This window comes from Balaenoptera borealis, assembly GCF_965194805.1.
Source record: "Balaenoptera borealis genome assembly, chromosome: 18".
NCBI classification, from domain to species: Eukaryota; Metazoa; Chordata; class Mammalia; order Artiodactyla; family Balaenopteridae; genus Balaenoptera; species Balaenoptera borealis.
In genome coordinates this window covers 65,263,551-65,288,792 of record NC_138877.1, presented here as the reverse complement: position 1 = coordinate 65,288,792, position 25,242 = coordinate 65,263,551, and the positions used below count along the sequence as shown (strand labels likewise).

At 41.1% G+C, this 25,242-nt stretch overlaps 1 protein-coding gene across 1 annotated transcript in view; it reads right to left on the bottom strand.

Annotated features, from left to right (window-relative positions):
- CLDN10 (claudin 10) overlaps window positions 1–22,776 on the bottom strand; it is a 106,581-nt gene extending 83,805 nt beyond the window's left edge. The window contains exon 1 of the mRNA XM_082366190.1: window positions 22,327–22,776. Within this exon, the coding sequence (XP_082222316.1) occupies window positions 22,327–22,540 (214 nt within the window). The 5' untranslated portion in view covers window positions 22,541–22,776. The remainder of the gene's footprint in view (window positions 1–22,326) is intronic.
- Window positions 22,777–25,242: the final 2,466 nt, after the last annotated feature.

Here is a 25,242-nt window from a genome sequence, read left to right as displayed (position 1 = left end):
ATGGTCAAAGAAAACCAATTACAGTATTAATAAAATTTAAACACTTTTCTTTACAGGCTGAATGAACAAAGTAAGCAGAAGTGATATAGGGATTGTAATCTGAAAGCAACTCAGCAATGTAGCATTAGAGGGTAATTTTTAAAAAGGTAAAGTCATGACTCTCATGCAAATAATACATGGTCATTATTAATTCATGACATATTTATTATTAACTATTATTAATTCATGATGGAATCAGTAAGATATTACAATGAGTTTTTATAGTCTCTCCCTGACAAATTCCTTTCTATCGTGATCATTTGCACTGCTGTGAACGGGAATCATTTGTGTCACTATTAGTTTTCTACAAGTTAGCTTCTACCTTAACAGAGTTGTAAAATAGCCTAGTGAAAGACAAGGGTGCTCAACTCTAGAGAATAAAACAACCTTGCAAAGATCATAATCCGGCATTCCACTGAAGAGATATTCTGTAGCGCCTCTTGCCTTTCCAGCATCTTTCACAGCTTTTCCCTTCAGTGGTGATCATTTTATTAACACCTCTCCATCTCGTCTCCATCCCTATCCCGTGCTTCCTCTCCCAACCCACAAGGAATCCTAGGCTTGGATAAATGGTGTCTGTGTGTATTATGGACTGTGTGAAAATGTTGGGAAGCTTGTAAACATTTCACAAGGATGTGGAGAGGAAAAAAAGGCCAACCTAGTAATAGAGCTTAAATACTGCATGCAAAGTGTTCTTTAAAGAGCAGTTTCTGCTGTTCTGTATCTCAAAGAAGCACACAGAGTTCAAGCATTTGCATTGTGGTAGGAATGGTTACTTGATTTAAAAAGCAGAATTGTCTTCAGGAATCTGGTTTAAGAAGCTGAAGTTGTTTCATTTCAAAGTCCTTTTTTCCCCAGAATAAATGCAGACCCCCAGGGGAACTCTGGGCTTCATAAGCCACTAATAGGTCAGGAAATAGTCCTGCTGATGGTGCTGAGGCACAGTGTGGGAGAGTGGAAGGAACACTTAGGTAGAATTCTGGAGATTCAACCCCACGAGGAGAAAAGCCAAATAATTTAGAGGTGGGAGTGAATGGGGATCAATAGTGAAGAAAAAAAGTAAAATGGTTTTTAGCATAAATCAAGGCCTTGAGAAGTGTCTTTCCCTCTGGAAACTGGAGTCATCTCCAGAGATGAGGAGGTGACTAGGAATCAGATCTGCCATCAGATTCCAGGTTTAAGGTAGAGTCCTCCTCAAGAAGTGGGCAAATGCATCAATGACAACAATAGAGGTGGACGTGAGATGGTACAATAAAATGCTACCTGAAGACAGAGGAGCAGCTGTGAAGCCATGACCACACGAGGAGGGCTGGAAAAGGAAGTGGTTTGTGGGGGAACATGATGAGTTTGGTTTGGGACCTATTTACGACCTGGTAGGGCCTCTACGTGTCTTGTATTTATGTGTATCAGCTCCATCTTTCTCCTGTTCCCCCTTCTGCTTCAATCTTCCCTTCAAGTTTAAATCTCTCTTGGAGAATGGAAACAGTAACTTGGTTTTCTTTGATCTGCCCTCACAAACCAAGCAAAATGCCTTACACACAGAAGATGCTTAATGGATGTTGAATGGATGGGTGGATGGATATTCAAATGTTCTTGAGCAGGGGCTTTGCCTTTGCTTCTTGGAGTTCCTTAGAGCAAAGTGGGACAGGATAGGAGAGCAGAGGTTGGAAAGAGTTGGGATCTTTATGGGGACCACAAACAGACAGATGCAAAAGATCAGAAAGAAGAGTTGGCAGAACCTAAAAATAAGTTGTGTTTCGAGAAGTAAGGAAAGAGAGTAAAGACGGCTAGATGGTCTACTTGGTGTGCATATAGCAAATGTAGTTTTATATTTAAAGACCGTGAAATTAAAGCTTAACCCCAAATGACACAGAATTATACTGCTCCTAACATCACGTTAAATAAAAGCCATTCCAGCTTGTTTGGACCTGTCTTTGACTGCTTGGCCTGGTGCAGTCATTTTTATTGCTCTAGATGACATCTGTTTTCATTATCAAAGCAGAGACTTTCTGCTAAGTCATCTTGAAGTCCAACTTCACTTGCACAACATGTTGTTTTGTAATTAAATTAAAATCGCAGGATGTTTTGGATTAGAGGAATCTTCCTTCAACCAGATCCAAAGTTAGTAAGAGAGTATGACCTGTCTGGGATAGAATTCCCTCATCCAAAACATCCAGAACATTTCACTGGATTAATTTGCAACTTGCTGGGAGATTTTGGGTCCAGTTTGTTAAAGATTTTTCTGTCTGTTTCTATTACTCTTTTCAAGTCAGGTCAATATGAATTTATTAAACTCTCTTATTGAAAATAATATGAAAAGTGTAAGTAAGTCCAAAGAATAAAGAAAATGAGAGATAAAATGCAAGGAAAGGAAGAAAAGTAATGTGTGAATAAACAAGTTCATTCATGAATAAAGAATTTTTTCATGAATAAATAAATTCATTCATCTAACAAATGAACTTACAGAGCTCTTATTTGTACTACGAACTGAGCTAGGTAAGTGCTGTGCAATAGAGAGAAATATAAACCACTGGTTCTGTGTCCCAGGAATTTAGAATTTGTTTTATTTTTTATAAAAATTTGCCATTGGACAGTTTAAATTCAATGTATATTGGTGTTTTAATCCAATCAAAAGCTTTGCAAAGAAATAACCATGAACAATTTCCTTGTACCTTTAATGAGATGTTGAACATTCTGTGAAGGAAAAGGCTAACAAAGTCACATTGCACCACTGGGTAGGATGTGTGTGTTTTGGTTGGATTGAATCCCATGTTCCCTAGCCAGTAGGCTACAGGAAGAGAATTTTTTAAATCTATTTTTCCATTATGGGTTATAGAAAATAATCCTCAGTACAGTGTATACTGTTTCCTTTGAGCATTGCCATGAGCCTCTATAGCTTTAGAAGGAATGATCTTTAGCAAAAACTAATTGACAAGTATGACCAAATGTTCTTATAGTTCTAAAACATACTGAGAAAATTTCCATCTAACCCATCTATGCCCCATCCTTGGCTCCTTGTTCGTCAAACTAGTTCTTCATAATTCAATGAAAGAAAGTACGGAAAGCAACAGAAATGCCATGATAGAGTGTTACTGAAAAGGTTTAGGGAGATGAGGCTGATAAACATTCATCCAGAAAGGATGGTTATTATATAAATGGCATTTGAGGGCTGTTCCCCAAGCCCCCGTGTCTTAGTCAGTTTGGGCTGCTATAAAAAAGTACCACAGACTGGGAGACTTATAAACAACAGAAATGTATTTCTCACAGTTCTGAAGACTGGAAGTCTGAGATAGGAGCACCAGCATGGTCGGGTTCTGGTGAGGACCCTCTTCATGGTAGCAGACTGTCAACTCCCCACTGTGTCCCAACATGGTGGAGACAGAGGGGGAGAGCTCTCTGGGGTCCCTTTTATAAAGGCACTAATCACCTCCCAAAGGCCCCATCTCCTAACACCATCACATTGGGGGTTAGAATTTCAACATATGAATTTGGGTGGGGGGGGACACAAACATTCAGTCCATTGTACCCCCCATTTCCTCCTCTTCCCACTAGAACATAAGCTCCATGAGAGCAAGGACTTTTTTTTGCCTCATTTTCTTTTTTTTTTAAATTGAAGTACAGTTAATATACAATATTATGTAACTTACAGGTGTACAATATAGTGATTCACAATTTTAAAGGTTATACTCCATTTATAGTTATAAAATATTGGCTATATTCCCTGTGTTGTGCAATATATCCTTGTAGCTTCTTTTATACATAATAGTTTGTACCTCTTAACCGCCTACCTCTATATCACCCCTCCCCACTTCTCTCTCTCCACTGGTAACCACTAGTTTGTTCTCTCTATTCGTGAGTCTGTTTCTTTTTTGTTATATTCAATAGTTTGTTGTATTTTTAGATTCTACATATAAATGATATATAATATTTGTTTTTCTCAGTCTGACTTATTTCACTTAGCATAATGCCCTCCAAGCCCATCCACGTTGTTGCAGATGACAAAGTTTCATTCTTTTTTATGGCTGAGTAGTATTGCATTGTGTGTATATATGTACCACATTTCCTTATCCATTCATCTGTTGATGGACACTTAGGTTGCTTTTATATCGTGGCAATTGTAAATAATGCTGCTATGAACATTGGGGTGTGTGTGTGTGTTTGTTTCTTTCGGATGTATACTCAGGACTAGAATTGCTGGGTCATATGGTAGTTCTAGTTTTAGTTTTTTGAGAACTCTCCATACTATTTTCCATAATGTCTGCACCAAGTTACATGCCTGCCAACAGTGTAGAGGGTTCCCTTTTCTCCACATCCTCACCAACATTTATTGTGTTCTTTTTCATGATTACCATTCTGACAGGTGTGAGGTGATATCTCATTGTCATTTTGATTTGCATTTCCCTGATGATTAGTGATGTTGAGCATCTTTTCATGTGCCTGTTGGCCATCTGCATGTACTCTTTGAAAAAATGTCTATTCAGTTCTTCTGCCCCTTTTTTATTCTGGTTGTTTGTTTGTTTGCTTTTGATGTTGATTTGTATGAGCTGTTTATGTATTTTAGATAATAACCTCTTATCAGTCATATCATTTGCAATTATTTTCTCCCATTCAGTAGGTTGTCTTTTTGTTTTGTCCATGATATCCTTTGTTGTGCAAAAGCTTTTGAGTTTAATTAGGGCCCATTTGTTTATTTTGCTTCTATTTCCTTGCTTTAGGAAACAGATCCAAAAAAATATTGCTATGATTTATGTCAAAGAGTGTTCTGCCTATGTTTTCCTCTAGGAGTTTTATGGTTTCCGGTCTTACATTTAGGTCTTTAATCCATTTTGAGCTTATTTTTACATATGGTGTTAGTGAATCTTTGCCTTGTTTTCTATTGTGTCTCCAGTGCCTAAACAATGAATAGTACATGAAGGGGCTCCATTAGTATCTGTAGAGTGAATGAATGAGGAAATGAATGTTTCTCCTTCTCTGAATAAAAGAAATGTTGGCTCCAGTGCTAAAGACCAAAGAAAGAGAACTTCCTTGTTTCATCAGTGGCTCTTGCAATCCCTGGCTTTCCTCTAATGTACTTCATTCACCCTTCCAGCTAGTGTCTTTTACTGAATCTGCCTTGTTTTCCTAGTACTCTGCTACTTGTTGGTATTATAAAGATGAAAAGGATAAGATATGAGCTCTCAAAGACCATGCAATCTCAGTTCCAAGAGGAGATTTGGAGCAAAGGTAAGAGAAAGGAACCGATGCATATCAAATGTGAAAAGTAGAACTAGCAGGGTTTCTGAATAGGGAGGAATTAGAACAATAGTAAGTGAGGTGAATTATGACTGGACAAAGGTAAACTGTCCATCATAGGAAAGATCAAGGAATGGGGAGGTCTAATTATATGCCCTCACTCCCAAGAGTCCAGGACCATGGGTAAGTCTGAGTTCCCAGCTATAAGAAGCTAATATGTAACAGGAAAAATGAAACAAATGTACGGGTTATAGTAAGAAACAAAGTAGTGAGAGGGAAAGTCTAATAACCTATGAGGTGGATCCAAAGGAGGAAACATTTTCTCTGTCTTCCACATCTTCATGTCATATCTGATACGTATAAGCTGCTGCTGTGAAAAAAAGGCAACTGGAGATTGGAGCCTGTCCTTCTAGATCTGTGGCCTAGCAGGGGAGATAGAGCCCATCCATCCATAACCAGTGCTGTGCCGCGGCTGACTTACTCTGGCTCCTATCAGGTCTCGAGAGCCAATTGCTAAGCCAGTTTTTAAACACAGCCATTTAAAAAAGGTTAAATTTACAATTAAATAAATCATATTGAAAACAAAGGTAATAAATACTCAAAACTTATCACATCCTAAATTATCTGTGCTCTTGAGGATCTTAAGTTGACTATATCTGTATAATTGTGTGCTAGTGTGCGTATTTTCCCAACTCCTCATTCAGTGACATAACATTAGTAGCTTGAAATTGCCATAGTAGAAGGTTTTACACCATTTACACCACAGAAATTGGCAAATGCTACAAATTGGGACTTTGCTCATCCTTTTGTTTTCTAGATTTAAGAAAATGATGTAGAAAATGTTTAAAATGTAGATTAAACTGAAAAGGATGTCATGTCTAAGCCATTACATTGTGAATAGCACAAAAAATTTGAGGAAGTATTCTTCCAATATTCAAAACTATTATCCAAAGAAGTTACTTGTGTCGTTGACTATCAAGTGATATACCAACATGCTTCTTCCTTGTTTTGCTTTCACATGACTTGTTATGTATCAGGCAATGATCATGTAGGAATTACACTTGTTCATCAATTGCAACAATTAGCTGGCCATGAATACAAAAATTCAGCAAAAATCAATAAAAGCATTCTTTGAGAATCAATTGGCTACATGTAATTTATGATAAAGAATACTGTGCATCTCATTACTATTTGTAAATTGTGTGCTATGTATTCTTTATATCAGTAAAAATCTATCATAAACATACATATGTATTTACATGTGCATACATGTGCATACGTGTATACGCATCTATATCATTATATCTCTATTTATACTCATATTTTTTTGGAGCACTGGTTGTTAACATTTACCAACACACCACTGTCCAAAACCAAACAACAGAGTGGACAGTAACAAATGCCACAAGAGAGTTGCATGAGGCTGTGGAAGCAGATTCCCTGGGAAACGGGGAAGCTATCATGGGCTTCATGAAGGGGATGAGAACCTGTGGAGTCTGGAGGCAGAAGAACTCAAGGGAACCATTTCCTCGGAGGCCCTTGGCTTTGCTGGTCCCTGAGGGGAGAAGAGAGGTGCCTTTCTAGTAACAAAGGGGCCACTGCCTGCCTGAGGCTGTCACTGTTGTCTGTTTTCTGGAAATCAGAATGAGACACAGGCTCTGAGGACCACAAAAGGTTGTATAAGAAGACAGGACGAGCTCAGGAATCATCAAAGCCTCTAGAAACAGGAATGGTCATCTCCAGGGACTGGTCAGTACAGAGCAAACCGGAGAGAGGATGGCCTAGTCCCACTAGCAGAAAAAGTCCACTAGCTATTGGTTTCTGTAAAGGGGCATTTTTCTTTAACTGGACTTGTAGGCTTGGAATTCAAACTTTATTGCAAAGTAGGGGGTAGAATTAGGCCCCCAAACGTCCTTTTGCATTACGTGTAATTATTGCATATCCTATAGAGTTGGACAGCATCTTTGCCCTCAATATCTATTCATATTCACAAATCTTCATGGGAGTCAAGTTTTCTGAAAGGCACTAGGACACTAACATCAGACCCCACTTCCATTTTTCCATCCTCACACACCACCTGCTCTACTACCATCTCCACTGAACCTCTAAGGTGAGGCCAGAGTGTAGAGAGGACAGCACTTCCCTTCCCACCCTGCCATCAACCCCATAAAAGGGAGGAGAGAGAAGGAGGGGAGCCCGATCAGCGATCTGGTCTCAGCATCAATCTGCTTCAAATTGTCTGAGGGGACAAGGTCTTGGTCCAATGTGGCACCAACGTCAAAACGTATCCTGACTTGGCCATCCTGACTGTGGGTGTATTTTGTGGGAAACACCTACCCACAGGTGAATTGAAATTGTCACCGTCTTGGGACCCTTGGGACACGTGTATCTGCAGGTGACACAGGGAGGGAGGGAAAAGGAGACAGGGTGGACGCAGAGGCCAGCAGTGGTAGAATATGACCTTGAGGAGAAATGACGGCACTGGATTTCTAGGTGGGAGGAGCTTGTACACAGTGGTGTTGTCAGGAGAGGTATGCCTAGGAGTCTTTTCTAGAAGATATGTTTGCATAGCGTGCATAGCTTTTACTCTCCTTGTGTGTTTATTTAGAGGAAAGGCTGATGGAGTTTGAGGTGGAGCAGTGGTGGTGCTGGTGGTGGTGGGACTTGAGCCCTATTGAGAAGAACCTGAGTTCTCCCCTGAGACAATAGCAAGTACGAAATGAGATCATTGCAAGCATTGCCAGGAAGCTCGGAGATATTTAGGGCAGGGGCCCGTGGAAAAGTCTGGAGTTTCTGCCTGGATTCCATTTGAACTGGGGCAGAAATGTAAAGATATAGCATTTGTTCCCATAGACTGATGTAGTGTAGAGCATAACTTTTACGCATAGAAAAAGTATAAGATATAAGACAGGTTAAAAAGTATCACACTGACTGATTTGCAGATATTGAAAAATCCTTGCATCCCTGGGATAAATCCCACTTGATCATAGTTTATGATCCTTTTAATGTAATGTTGGATTCAGATTGCTAGTATTTTGTTGAGGATTTTTGTGTCTATGTTCATCAGTGATATTGGCCTGTAATTTTCTCTTTTTTTGTGGTATTTTTGTCTGCTTTTGGTATCAGGGTGATGCCATTTGCAGCAACATGGATGGACCTAGAGATTGTCATACTGAGTGAAGTAAGTCAGACAGAGAAAGACAGAATCATAGGATATGGCTTTTATGTGAAATCTAAAAAAAAAAAAAAAAAAAAGATACAAATGAACTTATTTATAAAACAGAAACTGACTCACAGACTTAGAGAACGAACTTATGGTTACCAAAGGGGAAGGGTGTGGAGGAGGGAGGGACTGCGGGTTTGAATTGACATGTACACACTGCTGTATTTATAATGGACAGCCAACAAGGACCTACTGTGCCGCACGCGGAACTCTACTCAATATTATGTGACAGCCTAAATGGGAAAATAATTTGAAAAAGGATACATGTATAACTGAATCATTTTGCTGTACACCTGAAGCTAAAATAACATTGTTAACCCACTATACTCCAATATAAAATAAAAAGTTAAGAAAAAAGAACATTAAAAAAAAAGTTTAAAAAAAAGATTGCAGGCTGATTAATGGAAGAATCCAGATTTGTAAATAGGAAGAGAAGACCTGTCAATTAAGTTAATAATGAAAGATAATTACAAATATTTTAAGAAGCTAATGAAGCACAGTTGAGTTGTCGGGTGTGTGTGGTCAGGGAACAGGGAACGAAGAGAAAATCCTGACAGGAAAAAAATTCAGGAAGGAAATAACTTACTGTTAGAAAATGATTTCCACTCCTCATCTCAACCATTTCAGTTAAAATAAAGTAAGACCCGTGAAAGAACAACTAATTAAAGCAATCATCCTCAGACATGTTTTGTAACACAGATAACCCGAGTGGTACCAAGCTATCTTGAGAAGGTTATGACTTGTAATTTGGTCTGTTTGCAGTGAATGGCACTTTATGTTCACCCTGCCCCTTTTATCCAGTTGCTTATAACATGCAGAAAGTAAACCCTCACAGAAATGGCAATGCCGTCCAGCCCCTCTTCAGAGTCTATCGGATGAGGAGACGCAGAGCTCTTTTTTCTGCTGGCTGTGGCCACGCATGGCTGGATGATTCATGGACAAGACCAACAGCTACATCTGTATCTCAGAGTCATTAATTACCAAGAGAAGGACTCAGTCCAGAACCACGCAGAGGATAGAAAGTCCTCAGAGAGGGAGTCTGTTAGAGTAATCCGAACAATCAGAGCCATTTTTATCACATTCTGATTTCTCCGTTGCCTCTTTTAAATACAAGCCGTTTTCTAAGGCCCAAAGGGAACACTGTGAATGATGCCTAAGATTTTTCATAATGTTAACATCTGAATGAAAGGACCAGATGTGATCTTAGAATGAAGGCAATGACCAGGGAGAAGGGCAGGAGTCAAGGAAATGACCAAATTTCAAAAGGGTACATTTTAGAAATTGCCATTGGTATGCTTGGTAGCAAACTCCAGATAAATTCTAGAATGGATAAATAAAGGAATGGTTTTATAGCTCTTAGTAAAGAAAGAAGCTCCCAATAGGAGGCAGCATGATTCCCTAAGAACGAGAAACACCATACTAGACACTTTCTCTTTTGAGGAGTTTACTAGGATGCTTCGAAACTTCGACCGTGCTGTGCTGCTGGACAAGAAGGAGAAACACGGGCCTGGTCACCATCCAGACAGACTCAGTGATGGCGCCAAGGATGGTGAACCACGCCTATGGTCCCGTCCTTGCTCCCACTCATTCATCTCAATAAAAAAACTCACTAATTCAACATACACCTTATAGAGCGTGGACTTTATGGATTTTATCTTCTGGGAAAGAGATAGGAAGAAATTGTTCAATCCCTGTCCTCACGGGGCTTATAACCTAGAGGTGGGAAAGGACAAGTACACAAGTAACCACAATCCAAGCCAGAAAAACAAAATCACAAAAAGAAAAGTACAAAGCGCCATGGGGGGGGATCAATGGAGACAAAGGTCCTATCTGGTTAGAAGGTTGAAAAGGCTTTGCATGGGACATGGCAGTGGAGGTGGAGTTGGAAGGAGGAGAGGGATGGGGGTGATGAAGAAAGGCATTTGCCCCACACGGTGTGAGCAGAGGCACAGACTAGGGAAAAGGTTAAGCACAAAGTCCAGGTTGATCGAAGCAGGGGGATGAGAAAGGCAAGTCAGGACTGTTGTGATGCATTCCTCTCGCTGGAAAGCGGCCGCGGAGTCCTTCGATCAGGTGTTTGGATTCAGGAGTCACACCGTCTGGCATGAATCTTGCCATGGCCACCACCTTCGCCAAGAAATTGAGCAAGTTACGAAATTTCTCCAAGCGCTGGTTACTTTACCTGTAGAACAGGCCTGGTTACAGCGCCCTACACGGAGGGCCTCTCTGGGGAGTAGGCGAGATTATGTGTCAAGTGGTGCCTGGCTCGGAGGGAGTGCTCTCTAAATGGGCTGAATAAAGCCCAGAATCAGGGACTTCCCTGGTGGTCCAATGGCTAAGACTGCGCACTCCCAATGCAGGGGGCTCTGGTTCGATCCCTGGTTAGGGAACTAGATCCCACATGCCGCAACTAAGAGTTTGCATGCCACAACTAAAAATCCCGCATGCCACAACTAAAGATCCCACATGCTGCAACGAAGATCCAAGATCCCACGTGGCACAACTAAGACACGGCGCAGCCAAAAAACGCCCAGAATTAAACTGGAGGAAGCTCTGTTTTGCAAGTGTGATCTGGCAGTGCTGGATAGCCTTGATTAGAGCAAGTTCAAAGAGCAGAAAATGTCTTCCTGATATTTGATCTCTATCTAGTGTAGCAGGGAGAGCCGGGAGGCTGAGCCCAGGTAAACCACAGGCTGAGCCACAGAAAAGGCAGACCTCCCCGCACAGAGAATGGGAGGGTGGGCAGGCAATTCTGCAGGATTTGGCAACTGGCAAGGTGTGGGATCAGCAGTTTGGGAAAAGCAAGGAGGAGAAATGTGTGCTGCATCCTCTTGGATGTGGAAATCTGGGGGCAAGTGTGGGACTGGGTGGAAGATGTCTTTACCTCTATAGGAGGAATTCCACAGAGATCACAGGGAGTGTGCTGACGGCTTTTACGTGATGTTAAACTGGGAGGTTGGTGAATACAAAGATGACCAAATCAGGATCCAAAACAGTCTTGAAGGCTAGAATTGTGGGTTGGAGAAAACAGCCACAATAATAGCAAACTCATTTATTAGCTTATTTAATCTTTTTCATAAGGGAGATATTATTATCATGCTCATTTTACAGGTAGGGAAACTGTTGAAAGTCAGGTTTCAAGGTCTGTGCTCTAGAGGGAAGAAAGAAGGAAACTGATCTTTATGGAGTATTTACAGTGTGTCAGACACCAAGTTTCACCCAAGGGAATACTTAGGAAGCTGGAAGACCTGGAAGGAGGCCAGATGATTTAAAGTAGGACCTGGTAGATGAAGATGACAGTGTGATGAAACGTTATTTCTAGGCGCTCCACAGGCCTGTGAGAGGCACTTGAGGATGAGGCAGGGAGCTAAATTTTCTGTGCTGACCCCCGATCCCTGTGAATTATTTCCTGCTATGGCATGAGGAGCAGGGATCTTCAACTGTTTCTGTTCAGTGGGTCCACATTCCTGTCTGTGATAATCTTGGTCTCTAAGTCTGTCTTTTGACTCTGATGACTATGGTGTGGGATATGTGGGAGATGTCTACATGGTGAGTTGCATGTGTGGGTGTGATGTGTAGAGGCGTCTGCACGGTGAGAGTCTGTATGGACGTGTAGTTAGCTGTAGAACCAGCTGCGTCTGTGTACATGCGTGTGCCCACGTGGTGTGAACACTCTGGTGTGAATCTGTTTTTTGATTCTAGTGTAATTGGAGCACAAGCTGCATGGCTCACCACCTTGGCCAAAGGCACACCCCACCCTCACCCCCAGCACTCCCAGTAGGGATAACGAAGGAGCAGGAAGCAGAAGCAGAAAGAACCCTGCAAAGCAGAGGCTGGGGTACTGCTCCCTTAGAACCTGCTGACCCCATTACAGGACAGCGTAGGTGCTGCAGCTGGAACAGGAAGTTCCCTGGGGAGGGCGCTAAGGTCTCTCAGGCTCCAAACCCTCCCAGTACTAACTTGAATCTGGGATAGAGGGAGTCAGTAGGATAACGGGGGTCTTTTCCCAGATGATATAAATGGATTCCAGATAATTCTCTCATAGCGTCTGCAGGCTCCTCTTTGTGGCTCCATCCCCTACCAAGACCACCACCAACTGCATTCCCTTTATCAGTTGGGCTGTGGATGTGATTCCTGCTTCACTCCTTCCCTCGCCCTCCCCTCGTCCCCCCCAGTTCTCACAGCTTGCAGAACAGTCCTTCCCAAGGCACAGGGTGGGAGAAGAGCTTGTTCTGGTGAGGAAGCAGAACTCAGGGCAGAGGAAACGGGTGAGCCAGAGGGCAGACCGGCCAGGTCTGGAGCTCAGAGGTGAGAGCAGGCATTGGGTCCGGACTGAATGGCCAGGCAGGCTGGAATTAGCGGGTAGGACAGTCATAAGACAGATGTACTGCCTGGAACCCAGACATCAGCCGGCAGAGCAAAGTGAGAGTCTGAGGTCCAGGTTTCAGCAGGAAAGTGGGCATCAGCTGATCTCCAGGAACTAGGAGGCTGAGCAAAGCAGGAAGAGCGCAGAGCCAGGGCACAGGGCCGGGGAAGGGTCCTGACCCCTGCAACAGAGGGTCAGCTTCGAGGGGAGTCCTACAGAGCAGGCTGAAATCCCCAGACACGACTGGCTGGAGGTTTGCTGGTTGGGCGTAAATGAGAGCATCTGCTGTAGTCAGACAGGGAGAGAATAGCCTTCTGTTTCCCCTGCCCACCTCGCCAAAAGTGTCACATTTTGTGTTCTGGAGAAAATCTGTCTCCCAGTAGGGTGACTGGTCTGCTTATTATACATGGGCTATATTTGGTTTGTATAAATGAAAAATATTGATCCAAAGATATCCAGTTAAAGGCAGGATTTGTCCTCTCGTATTCCCCCCAGCCCAGCAGCACTTAGCTCTATGCCTCTATTTAGAAGCAGTCATTCCTTCCCTGGCAAGGGTTAGGGGGCACACCCCTTGAGTTTGCTTAGGACCTTTTAAAATATCCGTTCAAGATAGAGAATTGCATATTTACTACATTGATTCTAACATACATTAATATATTGATTTAAATATAGTAACATTAAGATAACATGTGTATTATGACTTTTACTACTTTAACTTCTAGGTTATGAACATCTCCAGAGCAGAGACAGGTCTTTTTATTGCCTTGTTCCCAAGCAACCAGCACGGAGCCCATGAGTTGTCCAAAAATATTTAAGTCAATATGCAAATAAGGAATGCTGATGTTTAAATATTTCTTTTTCTTTTTATATATTCACAGAATCTCAGATCTCAAACTGGATATGACTTTAGAGATTACCTAGTCTGTCTTCCCAGCCAGTGCAGGAATTACTTCTACCACCTTTTTAGCAGAGGATCATCAGCCTCCTCTGGATACTTCCAACCAGTTCTTTGTGGGGTAGCCTGTTCCATTGTTGGGCAACTCTGATAGAAATTTCTTCTTCAGAGAGCCTCTAAATCTGATTCCCTTGTAACATCTACCCAGTGGTCCTACTCGTCTTCTTCCCATTCCTCCATCCCTCTCACACCCTTACCCACCATATTCTTTTCCTTTTTCCCAGGTGAAACAATTGCCCATGTGCATTTATTTCAAGACCTCCCATCTTCCTAGTTGCCCTCCTCTCACATCCATGAACGTGGTTTATATTCACGTTCCTTAAGATATGGTGCCCAAGACTAGCCTTATGGAATTTGACTACAGAATATGGGGAGCAGGGAGGTGTTACCCTCCTAATTCAGATGTTCTTATGCTATTAATGGCACTTCAGATTGCATTAATCTTTAAGGCTGCTACCTTTTCCTGTTGTTTTTTATCAAACATCTAAAAAGCACAGTTTAAAAAAAATTAAATTCAGTCAAACTATTCTCTTTCATTCTATCCAATTGATTTTTAAAGCCAAACATTAAGTCGAGAATCTGACTGCTTGAGATCTTGGTATGTATTGGAAAATACTGTCCTGGGAGAAGGGATGGAACTTAGGGTGGGACCTGCTCTGTAGCCAGCTTCCTCTTCCACTGCCCACAAGTCTCTGGGCAGGAACCTCAGAGCACCCGTGACCCCTTCATCCCTCATGAGTCACCGAGTTACTCGGTCTTATCAGTTCTTCCTCTAAGTACCTCCCTTGTCTGTTCCCACTGTTGCCCTCACATGAGGTTCAGGTTCTCACATGAAATACTGCAGGATCTTTCTGAAATGCAAGTCCCATCCAGTATTCTCTGCTCAAAATGTTTCAATGGCTTTCCAGCTCCTCTAAGACAAAGTCGAAATCCCCTCATAGAGCTTTCAGGTCCCTTTGCAAGCTCCCCTCTATGTGCACCTGCGCCCCATCTTAACCTCCTACACATCCGCGTGTCAGTCTTTCCAATGTGCTCGCTGGTCCCTGAGGCGCTTGGCTCCTTCCTGCTTTGAGGTCTTTGCTCGTATGTGCCAGGCCCTGCTCTGAATGCTCTACACAAATTAACTCACTTCATCCTCACCACGACCCTCTGAAGTAGATAATATTACTCCCATTTTACAGACGGGGGAGTTCATATGTTAAGTATTTTGCTTGGAGTCACGCAGTTAATAAGTTGTAGAGCAGGATGAGTCCCATGACCTGAAATGCCCTCCCTTTCTTTCTCCTGGCTGAACTTCTACCCATCTTTCAAGACAGTTCAAGCACTGGCTTTTCTGGGAAGTCTGCCTATGCCCTGAACTTAACCCCAGATAGCACTTATCGTTCTGGGCTAATCGTTTGCTAAATGATCATCTCCCTCTAAGCAACACATCCACGGAGATAGGCCCCTGTCCTTTCCTCACTGAGCCCCCAGAACCTATATTCTGTGCCGGGAATCTAATGAATGCTTTGATGAAAGGAACTCATTAATGAATAAGTGAATTAACTACTTACAGGGTTCCTTCTGTAGTTGCAATATGGTATCATAGCCATTTACCAAATTGTTAATTTTGGGCCATCAGTTTTTCCTGTAATGAGTACAAAAATCTGGCCAAAGCTTAATTGTAGATCAATTCTTAATTTTCTTAAGAAAGAATTCAAGAATTTAAAAATTCTTAATTTTCTCCTGAAATTCAGATCAGTTATCCTGGCTTTGTCTAAGAGCAATACTGCTTTCTGAAGTGCTCTGGAATTACTTAAAAATGCACAGCGGCAGGAAGTTTTAAAACTACCAATCCCAATATGCTCTTTGCTCAGGTGTCCTTTGAGTTCATCCCCTTGAGGATGTGAGTTAGTCTGTAAGGGAATCGAGCAGAGGAGACTCAGGAGTGCCAGCTTGCCGCACGTGTGGTCAGATGGGCAACGAGCGAGAGAGGAGCAGTGGACCCGGTGAGAAACATGCCTGAGCCTTTTCTACACAAAATATTCACCACGAGAAGACAAATACTGACAATCAGATAAGCGTGAGAAGCCATAAAGGGGAGGTGGGATAGCTTTCCTGACCTCCCTACGCAAACACCACCAAAGGATCTCGTATTCGTACTGCGCTCACTGCCTTTTCTTATTTTCTGCATTCTCCATGCTCTGGCATCTAGGGTCTCGGGTGTGGCAGGTGAGCAGAGGGGAAGACTGCCCTCCCGGGGCCAGCAGATTCTTAGAAATGACACACAAGTGCAGCTTACAGAGACAAATCAGCGAATCCAAAGCACACACCCCAGTGACGTCCTTTGTCAAGCTTTCTCACATCAAACCAACATTCCTCCACCTTAATCAGCCCAGGGCCGGGTACCAGACAACTCAATAAAGCCTCTCGCCAGTGCTTTCCTTTCACTCCTTCTGCCTTCTGACCAACTCTGGTGCTTCCCAGCAGGGTCCTGTGTGGGGAACCAGGCCTCCTACTTCTAGGGATCTGTGAGTGTAAAAACTTCTTCCTTCATGACAACGTTTCATGTCTGTGTGTCTTACCATCCCTGATTAAAACAAAGTCCAGGTACATTTAAAAACATATACTAGTCTATTTCATGTAATAGGATTCTTTCCCTTGATCTTCCCACAAACTTGAAGTATGGAACTAGACATCATCATCATCTTATAGATAAGAAAGGGAAACAAAGTGAATTTAAGTGACTTATCCAAGGGCACACAAGAAATTAATGGCAGATCTAGGACTTAAACACAGGTTTTGGGCTAGTACAGAACGCTGAACATTTCCCCAAAAGTTCTATAGACCACCCTACAAAGTTATAAATACGTTCTCCTGTGAGTCTCAGTCACTTTGTCTGTAAAATGGGGATTATACCATCTTTTGGATAAATATGATAATATATGTGAAAGCACTTTGTAAAATGCAAATATGATTCAAATCAATATATTAAACTGTCTGTCACAAAATTTTTCCCAGTTCTTAGGGCCAGGAATATTTGAGTAAACTTTGTCCGTTTTTGACTGCCCAGCATACAAACACACCTTAGTTCTGGTGAAGCTCTATCTCCCACCATGGAGCCCGAAATGGGCCTTTTCTCCTCATTTCCGGCAGATGCAACATATGACTGACAAAATGAAGAGGTCCACGTCTGTGGTGAGAACCTGACTTCTAGATGCAGTGTGGTCTTGCCTTATAAGGTACAGTAAATCCTAACCTGTAGGATAAGCATAAACTGTAGTCTAATGAACACAATAGCCTTCGCTTTGTTATAAAAATGACATAAGACATTCAACAAGGGATCAGAGACATCCTTCTATCAGGTTTTGGATTCCAGGAAGCAGCTACTGCAGTCCTGGCTGGAAACAAATAGATGGAGCAGACGTAATGGTCACGTTCCTACCATTGAGATGTGAGCTCTCCAGGCATTGAAATCTGTATTCATAGGAATGATTGCTGCCCTTTATGGTGAATGTCTCTGTGTCTGGCATTGTATAAGGCACTTTGCCTATGTTATCTCGTTTCATCGCCATTTAACAAGTAAGAAAACTGAAGCACAGGGAGATTAAGACCCCTTAGTTAGTAAATGGTGAGTCCATCAGACTCAAAGTCTAGACTCAAAGATTCAGACTCTAAGCAGAATTTTCTCACCCTTTTATGTGCATGGGGGACACCTGGAGATGTTGTTAAAGTACAGATTCTGATTCTATGGGTCTGTGGCGGGGCCTGAGAATCTGCATGTTTAGCAAGCTCCCAAGTGATATAGACACTGCTGGTCTGAGGACCACACTTCAAGAAGCAAGGCTCTAAATCGTTCTTGAAAAGTGCACTTGAAGCACTTTGAAAAGTGCTTCTTGAATCTCATCATAAAAAACACTCATGGCTCTTCATCTAAGCACTTCCCTAGGGCTTCTCCCTTTGCCAGAGCTTGGTGACATGAGAGAAGAGTCCCTATGCATCTATTAAATGCTATGATTTAAATCAGTGAATGATTTCTTCTTCCATTTGTTCAATCCACAAATTTTATTGAGAGCCTGCCAGGAGCCAGCCATAATGATGGGTGCTGAGGATACCAGGATAAGTAAGGTAAGGTCCTGGCCTCTAAGAGAGGAGCTATTGATGGACACAGGCTGTCCTGAAAACCTCTGAACACCCTGCAGCAGACTGACTTAGGACGGAGTCCACTTGTGGGCTGCCTTGGCTCTGGCACCATCCTCACCGCCACAAGGTGTGGGCATGTTTCAGCACGTGGGTCCAGTTCTCTTGGCACAGAGACAGTTTTCTGGTGGCTCCTCCTGTCCAGAGTCTACTGCGAAAATACAATTCACCTACCTTGGGTCATTGATTGTGTCAGTAAACATAAAACTATGCCATTTTTTTTGTTGGGATGAGAACACACTGAATGTTTCTTACACTTCTTTTGGAGTGAGAACTGCCAAAGACAGAACTTGAGTTTTTCTACATGCTTTTAGATAACTTTACATGCATTTGGAACACAACAAGAAAATAAATCTGAATTAAAGTTAACCTTAGGTTTATTTAACAAAATTAAGTGTCAGAAAGCAATCAGAATTTTAGGAAATGGACACCTATCTTGAGATTAAAGGTAAATGCCTTCTAAGGCTGCAGAGATCTATCAAATGTGTTATTTTGAAAATATTTTTGAAACATCTTAATTATTCAAGTCAATTTTCCCTCACTGAGGCTGTAATTAGTTTTCATTTATTATTACTGTTGTTTGAAATTTAAATTTACTACTGTTATTTAGTCATAGACTAAGGCACACATTTCAACTAGGAAGAAATCTAAAGTTATGACATCAGATGATTCCCACCTGTTCCCTATGTGAGAATAAACATCCACAGAAACCCCTTTTCTTTAGCAAATGCCATTCCTTTCCCCTATCTTTATGGCCTGGCTGGTAGGGGATGGGGAGACAGGTGAAGGATAGGCAGGTGAGGAGAGGTCCACACTCCTCCAGGCAGCTGGCATCCTGTGACCGCCAGCTTCCAGAGTAGTATTTACCTTCATTCCACTGAAACCCTGAACCTTTACTAGTGTCATATGGTCGTTTGAGATCATTCAGACCTATCTCCACTCAGATGCAGATAAGATTCTATACTGTCAGGATCCAGGAAGCCAGCAAGATAATAGATAAGTGGAGAAAAAGAAGGACAATTCTCAGGAGAAATAACGTTAGAGGAGCCTATTACAGTCATCATTCTTCAGTGAACTTCTATGGCGAAGTGGTGAAGGATTGTAAAGCTCTTGAGTGAACTTCAAGTTGAAACAGGCTTTAAGAGACTCCTGGCATCCAGCTCTTTCAATATACGGAGGAAGAAAGTTATGAATGAGGCACAGAGAGTTTCATTACCAAAGTCAAGGTCTTAAGACTAGTTAATAAAAAAGTCAGAACTTGAAGCTCCATCTGCTGAATTACAATCCAGTCATCTTCCTTTTTGTTGCCTGAGTATCCATCCTAAATCACGCCAGCCTTCGTCCAGGAATACAATTTTGCCCTCATCACAAACTATCTGTCTCCTCATTATTTTGTTCGTTCAGTCATTTTGCAAATATGTATCCAGAGCCCACTGTGTGCCTGGAGCATGAGGAGAACATCACAGACCAGGTCCCTGCCCTCAAGGCGACCATGATTCAGCTTTACTGTCTCCTTGGAGCAATGATCTCCCAGCCTTCCCCGTCAGAAATTACTGCTGCTCTCCCTGTGAGAGATGCTTTGCTTTCACAGTTAAAACTCTCTACTAACATCGAGAAGAGAGAAAAACAAAACACAACAAAACAAGAGACACAGCCTAGAGTGGATATTGCATCTAAAGACAGTGAATTGCTTTTGAAATGGAGTCAAGAAGTTTTCAGTCCACAATGAGGATTGAATTACAAGTGTCCCTATGGTGTCGTCCTGAAATTGATTCCACAGAGCTATAGTTGAAGGGGGCCTGTGCTTTTCACAACTGGAAATGCCCCTTGTCCAAAGAGATGCTGGCTTACATCAAATCTTTTAAGGTTGTAGTCACTACTAATGTAAATGAGTTCCTAAAAAAACTGTAGCTATACTGGGTCATCTAAGAGGGTTAGTTAGCAACAAGAAGGTATGACTTTGACAGTGAAGTTATGTAACCAGCAAGGAAAAAAACAATCTAGCAGTTTAAAAAGATTTTCTGTTTTTCTTTCTTAGAGGAGGCTTAATGTGGCCTAAGTCTAAGAAGATTTGTCTCAAATTGAGAATGTAGGCTTAAATCAATTTATTATTTTAAAACACACTATAACCATTTTCATTCCTCTTTGGCCTCTGAGTTTTTTTCTCAATTTGGAATTATTGTGATGATTGAGAGCCTATTGGCATAGAAAGCGTCCCAACACCCCACTGTTGTGTTTTCAAATAAGAATAAAGGAAAAGCAACCAGCCTCGTCAGCAATGACTCCGTGTGAATGAGGACATCCAAACTGGTGAGTGTCCATTTTCTTGGAAATATAAATCAGTGTTCCTGATGTTGAATATAGATTTCTGTAGTAACCTGTATCTTTGATAAAGATTTTGATTCAGGACGAAGGAAGTAGAAAGATTATGTTAAATGAATTTTACAAATTCTAATTGAAGCATTGTCAGTGGACAAGGTTTTCCAAATTACCTCTCGTGTGCAGGGTACACAGCAGACATAGAATACATTATTTTTACTATTGAGAAGCAAAATCAAGAGGATAAAGTTTTAAGGTGGAAGGTTATTTGGACCACTATCAACACTGTTCGTTAATTAGCCCACTTTGGAGCTAAGGTTGAACGCCTATTTTTCACAATAACTCGGTTTCATTAAGGAATAGAGAATGAAGGGTAATAACACCATACATATATATAAATATATATATATATTTATAGAATGAACCCAGTAGAGAACAAAAAAATACACTTAGCCACATGACATAACTTCTACCTGCTGCCTCAAGGTGGGAATGGGCCAAGAGGTCTGTGGAATGACAACCGTGTCCCCATAATACTCTTCTCTTTTACAGTTTTCCCTGAACCTAGGGAAAACTTCCGTAGTAGAAGGAGAATTTTGAAATATCCTAAAATAAGTTTAGAAGCTGGGACTGAAGAGAGACTAGCACTGATTCCTCTAATGGGTGCTCAGGAAAGTCCATGTTACTTGGAGGCCTAACTGAGGTGTCCAAGCTTGAACACTTCCCTTGATTGTCATTAGACTCTCCTGGATTTAACTAAATATCCTCTTTTCATCCTTTGGCACGCACTGTGGACTAATGACGTGAATACTTGACACAAAATCCCATAAAATATTATGCTTTAGTAACTTCCTAGTTAAAATTTGATTTCATTTTCTTTATTGGGGCCAAGGTACAGTGTTGCCATTTTATTGTGAAAAGTCTATATATTATAAAATACCAGGGGCAATTTTTAATATAATAAACCCACAACCTGCGGCTGATTTGTAAACATAATCAAATAGGCAGAAAGCAGGGGCAGGTAGTGATTCTTATAATGACATACAAGCAAATAGCAAATAATTGTTGCCCTGGAGGTATCCCGTCGTATGAAAATGCCTTTTTTTGAAGTATAGTTGATTTAAATATTATATTGGTTTCAGGTGTACAATATAGTGATTTGATATTCTTATAGATTATACTGAAAATGCCCTTACATTTTTTTCCCTCTTTAAAATACACAGTTTCTAATAGTTTCTAATATGCCTAACGTTGAAAGCTTGTCTACATACATATTTTTGATAAAACCTACTAACAAAAAGTTCACGGGCATTTTATTTCTCTTAACTACTTTTTAAAATTTTCTTGCTCTGCTGTATTATCACTAAACGTGATTTTTTTAAAAATATGGAAACCCCTCTAAAAACCCCTACATCTCTCAAAACTATCCATCTTCTCATATGTTTCTATCACTGTGAATATACGTATGAATATACACACGTATGTGTATGGATTTCATGCTAGAATGGCCTGAGGAAGTACAGGGACTTAGGATAACATATGATCAGGACTTCCCTGGAGGTCCAGTGGTTAAGACTCTGTGCTCCCACTGCAGGGGGCATGTGTTCCACCCTGGTCAGGAAACTAAGACCCCGCGTGCCGCGCAGTGAGGCCAAAAAAACAAAACAGTACAACGTATGATCTACTGACGGTGTGTGTTTACCATATGTATATATATGGTGTCCTCCATGACACAAGGCAAATCAAAACCTGTTTTAAAACAAGCCAGTCACTTCTGCCCTTTGGAGTCGCTTATTCGCATTACGTATTTCTAAAAGATCCATGCAGTTATTTGCCGTATAAAAGACATGATTTAGTTCTTTCAGCCAGCATTCATACACCCCGTCCCTCCTAGGCAAATCTTAGCACTTGGATTAAGTACTCAGTTAACAGCCAACTGTATACGGACCCTTCAGCACAGTGAGGGGAAAAGTGACATTTTACTCCCACCCCAAACAAAGCTATTATATTTACCTTCTACTTTGAAGATAGTAAAGTGCGGTCGGCAATGGAAAGAACCCAACGCGGTACCTGCGCAGTTCATCCACAGACCCTGGTAAACCCAAGTGGCCGTTATCACTGAGGATGCTCGGGTAGTTACTTTCCACTCATTGGACGCGGTGGCAGCGACGAGAGCGCCAAAGCCCCCGACGCCAAACACCAGAGCCGAGATCTGTGCCCTGAACATGTCGCTCAGGCGTCTCCAGGGACACTGTCCAGACAGATCGCTGCGGTGGTCTAGGTATGCAGCAGACACAATCCGCTTGGACCAGTGTTGCAGCAAGTTAATGCGGGTAGGTGACAGTACTTCATGCTCAGGTGGCCTGAGGAAGTACCGGAATTTAGGATAAAGTCTGATTTACCGATGGCATTTTAAAGGTAATCTAAGATGATCCTTCTAACTTCCTACACGGATATTTACTAAAAGTTTGTAGACGGATTCTAAAGGTTTTGAGTTCGCATATTTTTTTCCTGCCACATAGTTAATGTTTAATTTTCTGTTAGCCTGAAGCTTAATGAACCATGCAGGGACCAGATATTACAAAGTACAAATTATACAGTAACAGTTAAGGTTTATTTGACCCATTGCTTTAGTCTTGCGTGCTTCTGAATCTTATATAAATAGAATCATAGTGCAGCTTCCTTCTGTAACCAATTTTTTTCACACATTATGTTTGTGAAATTCATCTATGTTCAGCAATGTAGCTATGGTTCATTAATTATTACAGCAGAATATAGTATTTCATTAAATGAATTTTGCTGGGTTACACAATCATTTCGACTCAGTACTTTGAAGATATAATTCCATTTTTATTTGGTTTCCACTGTTGTTTTTGAGAAATCAAGAGTCTGATTTGTCATTTCTTTGTAGGTTAATCTGTATTTTCTCTTTGGCTGGTTTTAAGATTATCTTTGTCTTTGGTTTTGGCAGTTTCACTAATTTTCTAAGTGTGGATTTAAAAAAAAAATCTTATTTGGGATTTACTGAACTTTTTGAAACTGATGATTCATTGCTTTCATCAATTCTGGAGAACCATTAGTCCCTTCCTTCTCCAGATATCACCTCTGTCCCTATCCTTGCTTTATCTTCTTCTGTGACTTTGATAAGCTCTATTTTTTTAGTTGGTCCTATGTCTCAAAATCTCTTTAACATTATCTACTTCTTTATTGCTCCATGATGAATTCTGGGAACCTTTTCAGACATATGTTCTAATTTTTAAAATTTTTCTTCAACTATATATAATCTGCCATTAACCCATCCAGAGTTTCTAATTTCTATTACTCTCCTTTTTAAAATAATTCTGGAAGTACCATTATATTCTTTTTCAAATCTGCCTGTTTATTTTTTCTAATCTCTTGTTCTTTGGTCATAATTCAAAGGCCATATTTTATTTTATTTTTATTTTTATTTTTAAAATTTTTTAAAATTTATTTATTTTTAACATCTTTATTGGAATATAATTGCTCTACAATGGTGTGTTAGTTTCTGCTTTATAACAAAGTGAATCAGCTATACATATACATATATCCCCATATCTCTTCCCTCTTGCGTCTCCCTCCCTCCTACCCTCCCTATCCCACCCTTCTAGGTGGTCACAAAGCACTGAGCTGATCTCCCTGTGCTATGTGACTGCTTTCCACTAGCTATTGATTTTACATTTGGTAGTGTATATATGTCTATGCCACTCTCTCACTTCATCCCAGTTTACCCTTCCCCCTCCCCGTGTCCTCAAGTCCATTCTCTACGTCTGCGTCTTTATTCCTGTCCTGCCCCTAGGTTTTTCAGAACCATTTTCTTTCTCTCTCTCTTTATTTTTTTTAGATTCCATATATATGTGTTAGCATACAGTATTTGTTTTTCTCTTTCTGACTTACTTCACTCTGTATGACAGACTCTCTGTCCATCCATCTCACTACAGATAACTTAATTTTGTTTCTTTTTTTTTTTTTCTTTTCTTGACTTCTAGACCAATTCTTTTTCGTGTCATTATTTTTTTTTAACATCTTTATTGGAGTATAATTGCTTTACAATGGTGTGTTAGTTTCTGCTTTATAACAAAGTGAATCAGTTATATATATACATATGTTCCCATATCTCTTCCATCTTTCATCTCCCTCCCTCCCACCCTCCCTATCCCACCCTTCTAGGTGGTCACAAAGCACCGAGTTGATCTCCCTGTGCTATGCGGCTGCCTCCCACTAGCTATCTATTTTATGTCTGGTAGTGTATATATGTCCATGCCACTCTCTCACTTTGTCCCAGCTTACCCTTACCCCTCCCCGTGTCCTCAAGTCCATCCTCTAGTAGGTCTGTGTCTTTATTCCTGTCCTGCCCCTAGGTTCTTCATGACCTTTTTTTTTTCCTTAGATCCCATACATATGTGTTAGCATACGGCATTTGTTTTTCTCTTTCTGACTGACTTCACTCTGTATGACAGTCTCTAGGTCCATCCACCTCACTACAAATAACTCCATTTCGTTTCTTTTTATGGCAGAGTAATATTCCGTTGTATATATGTGCCACATCTTCTTTATTCATTCATCTGATGATGGACACTTAGGTTGCTTCCATGTCCTGGCTATTGTAGATAGAGCTGCAATGAACATTTTGGTACATGACTCTTTTTGAATTATGGTTTGCTCAGGGTATATGCCCAGTAGTGGGATTGCTGGGTCATATGGTAGTTCTATTTTTAGTCTTTTAAGGAACCTCCATACTGTTCTCCATAGCGGCTGTATCAATTTACATTCCCACCAACAGGGCAAGAGGGTTGCCTTTTCTCCACACCCTCTCCAGCACTTATTGTTTGTAGATTTTTTGATGATGGCCATTCTGACTGGTGTGAGGTGGTACGTCATTGTAGTTTTGATTTGCATTTCTCTAATAAT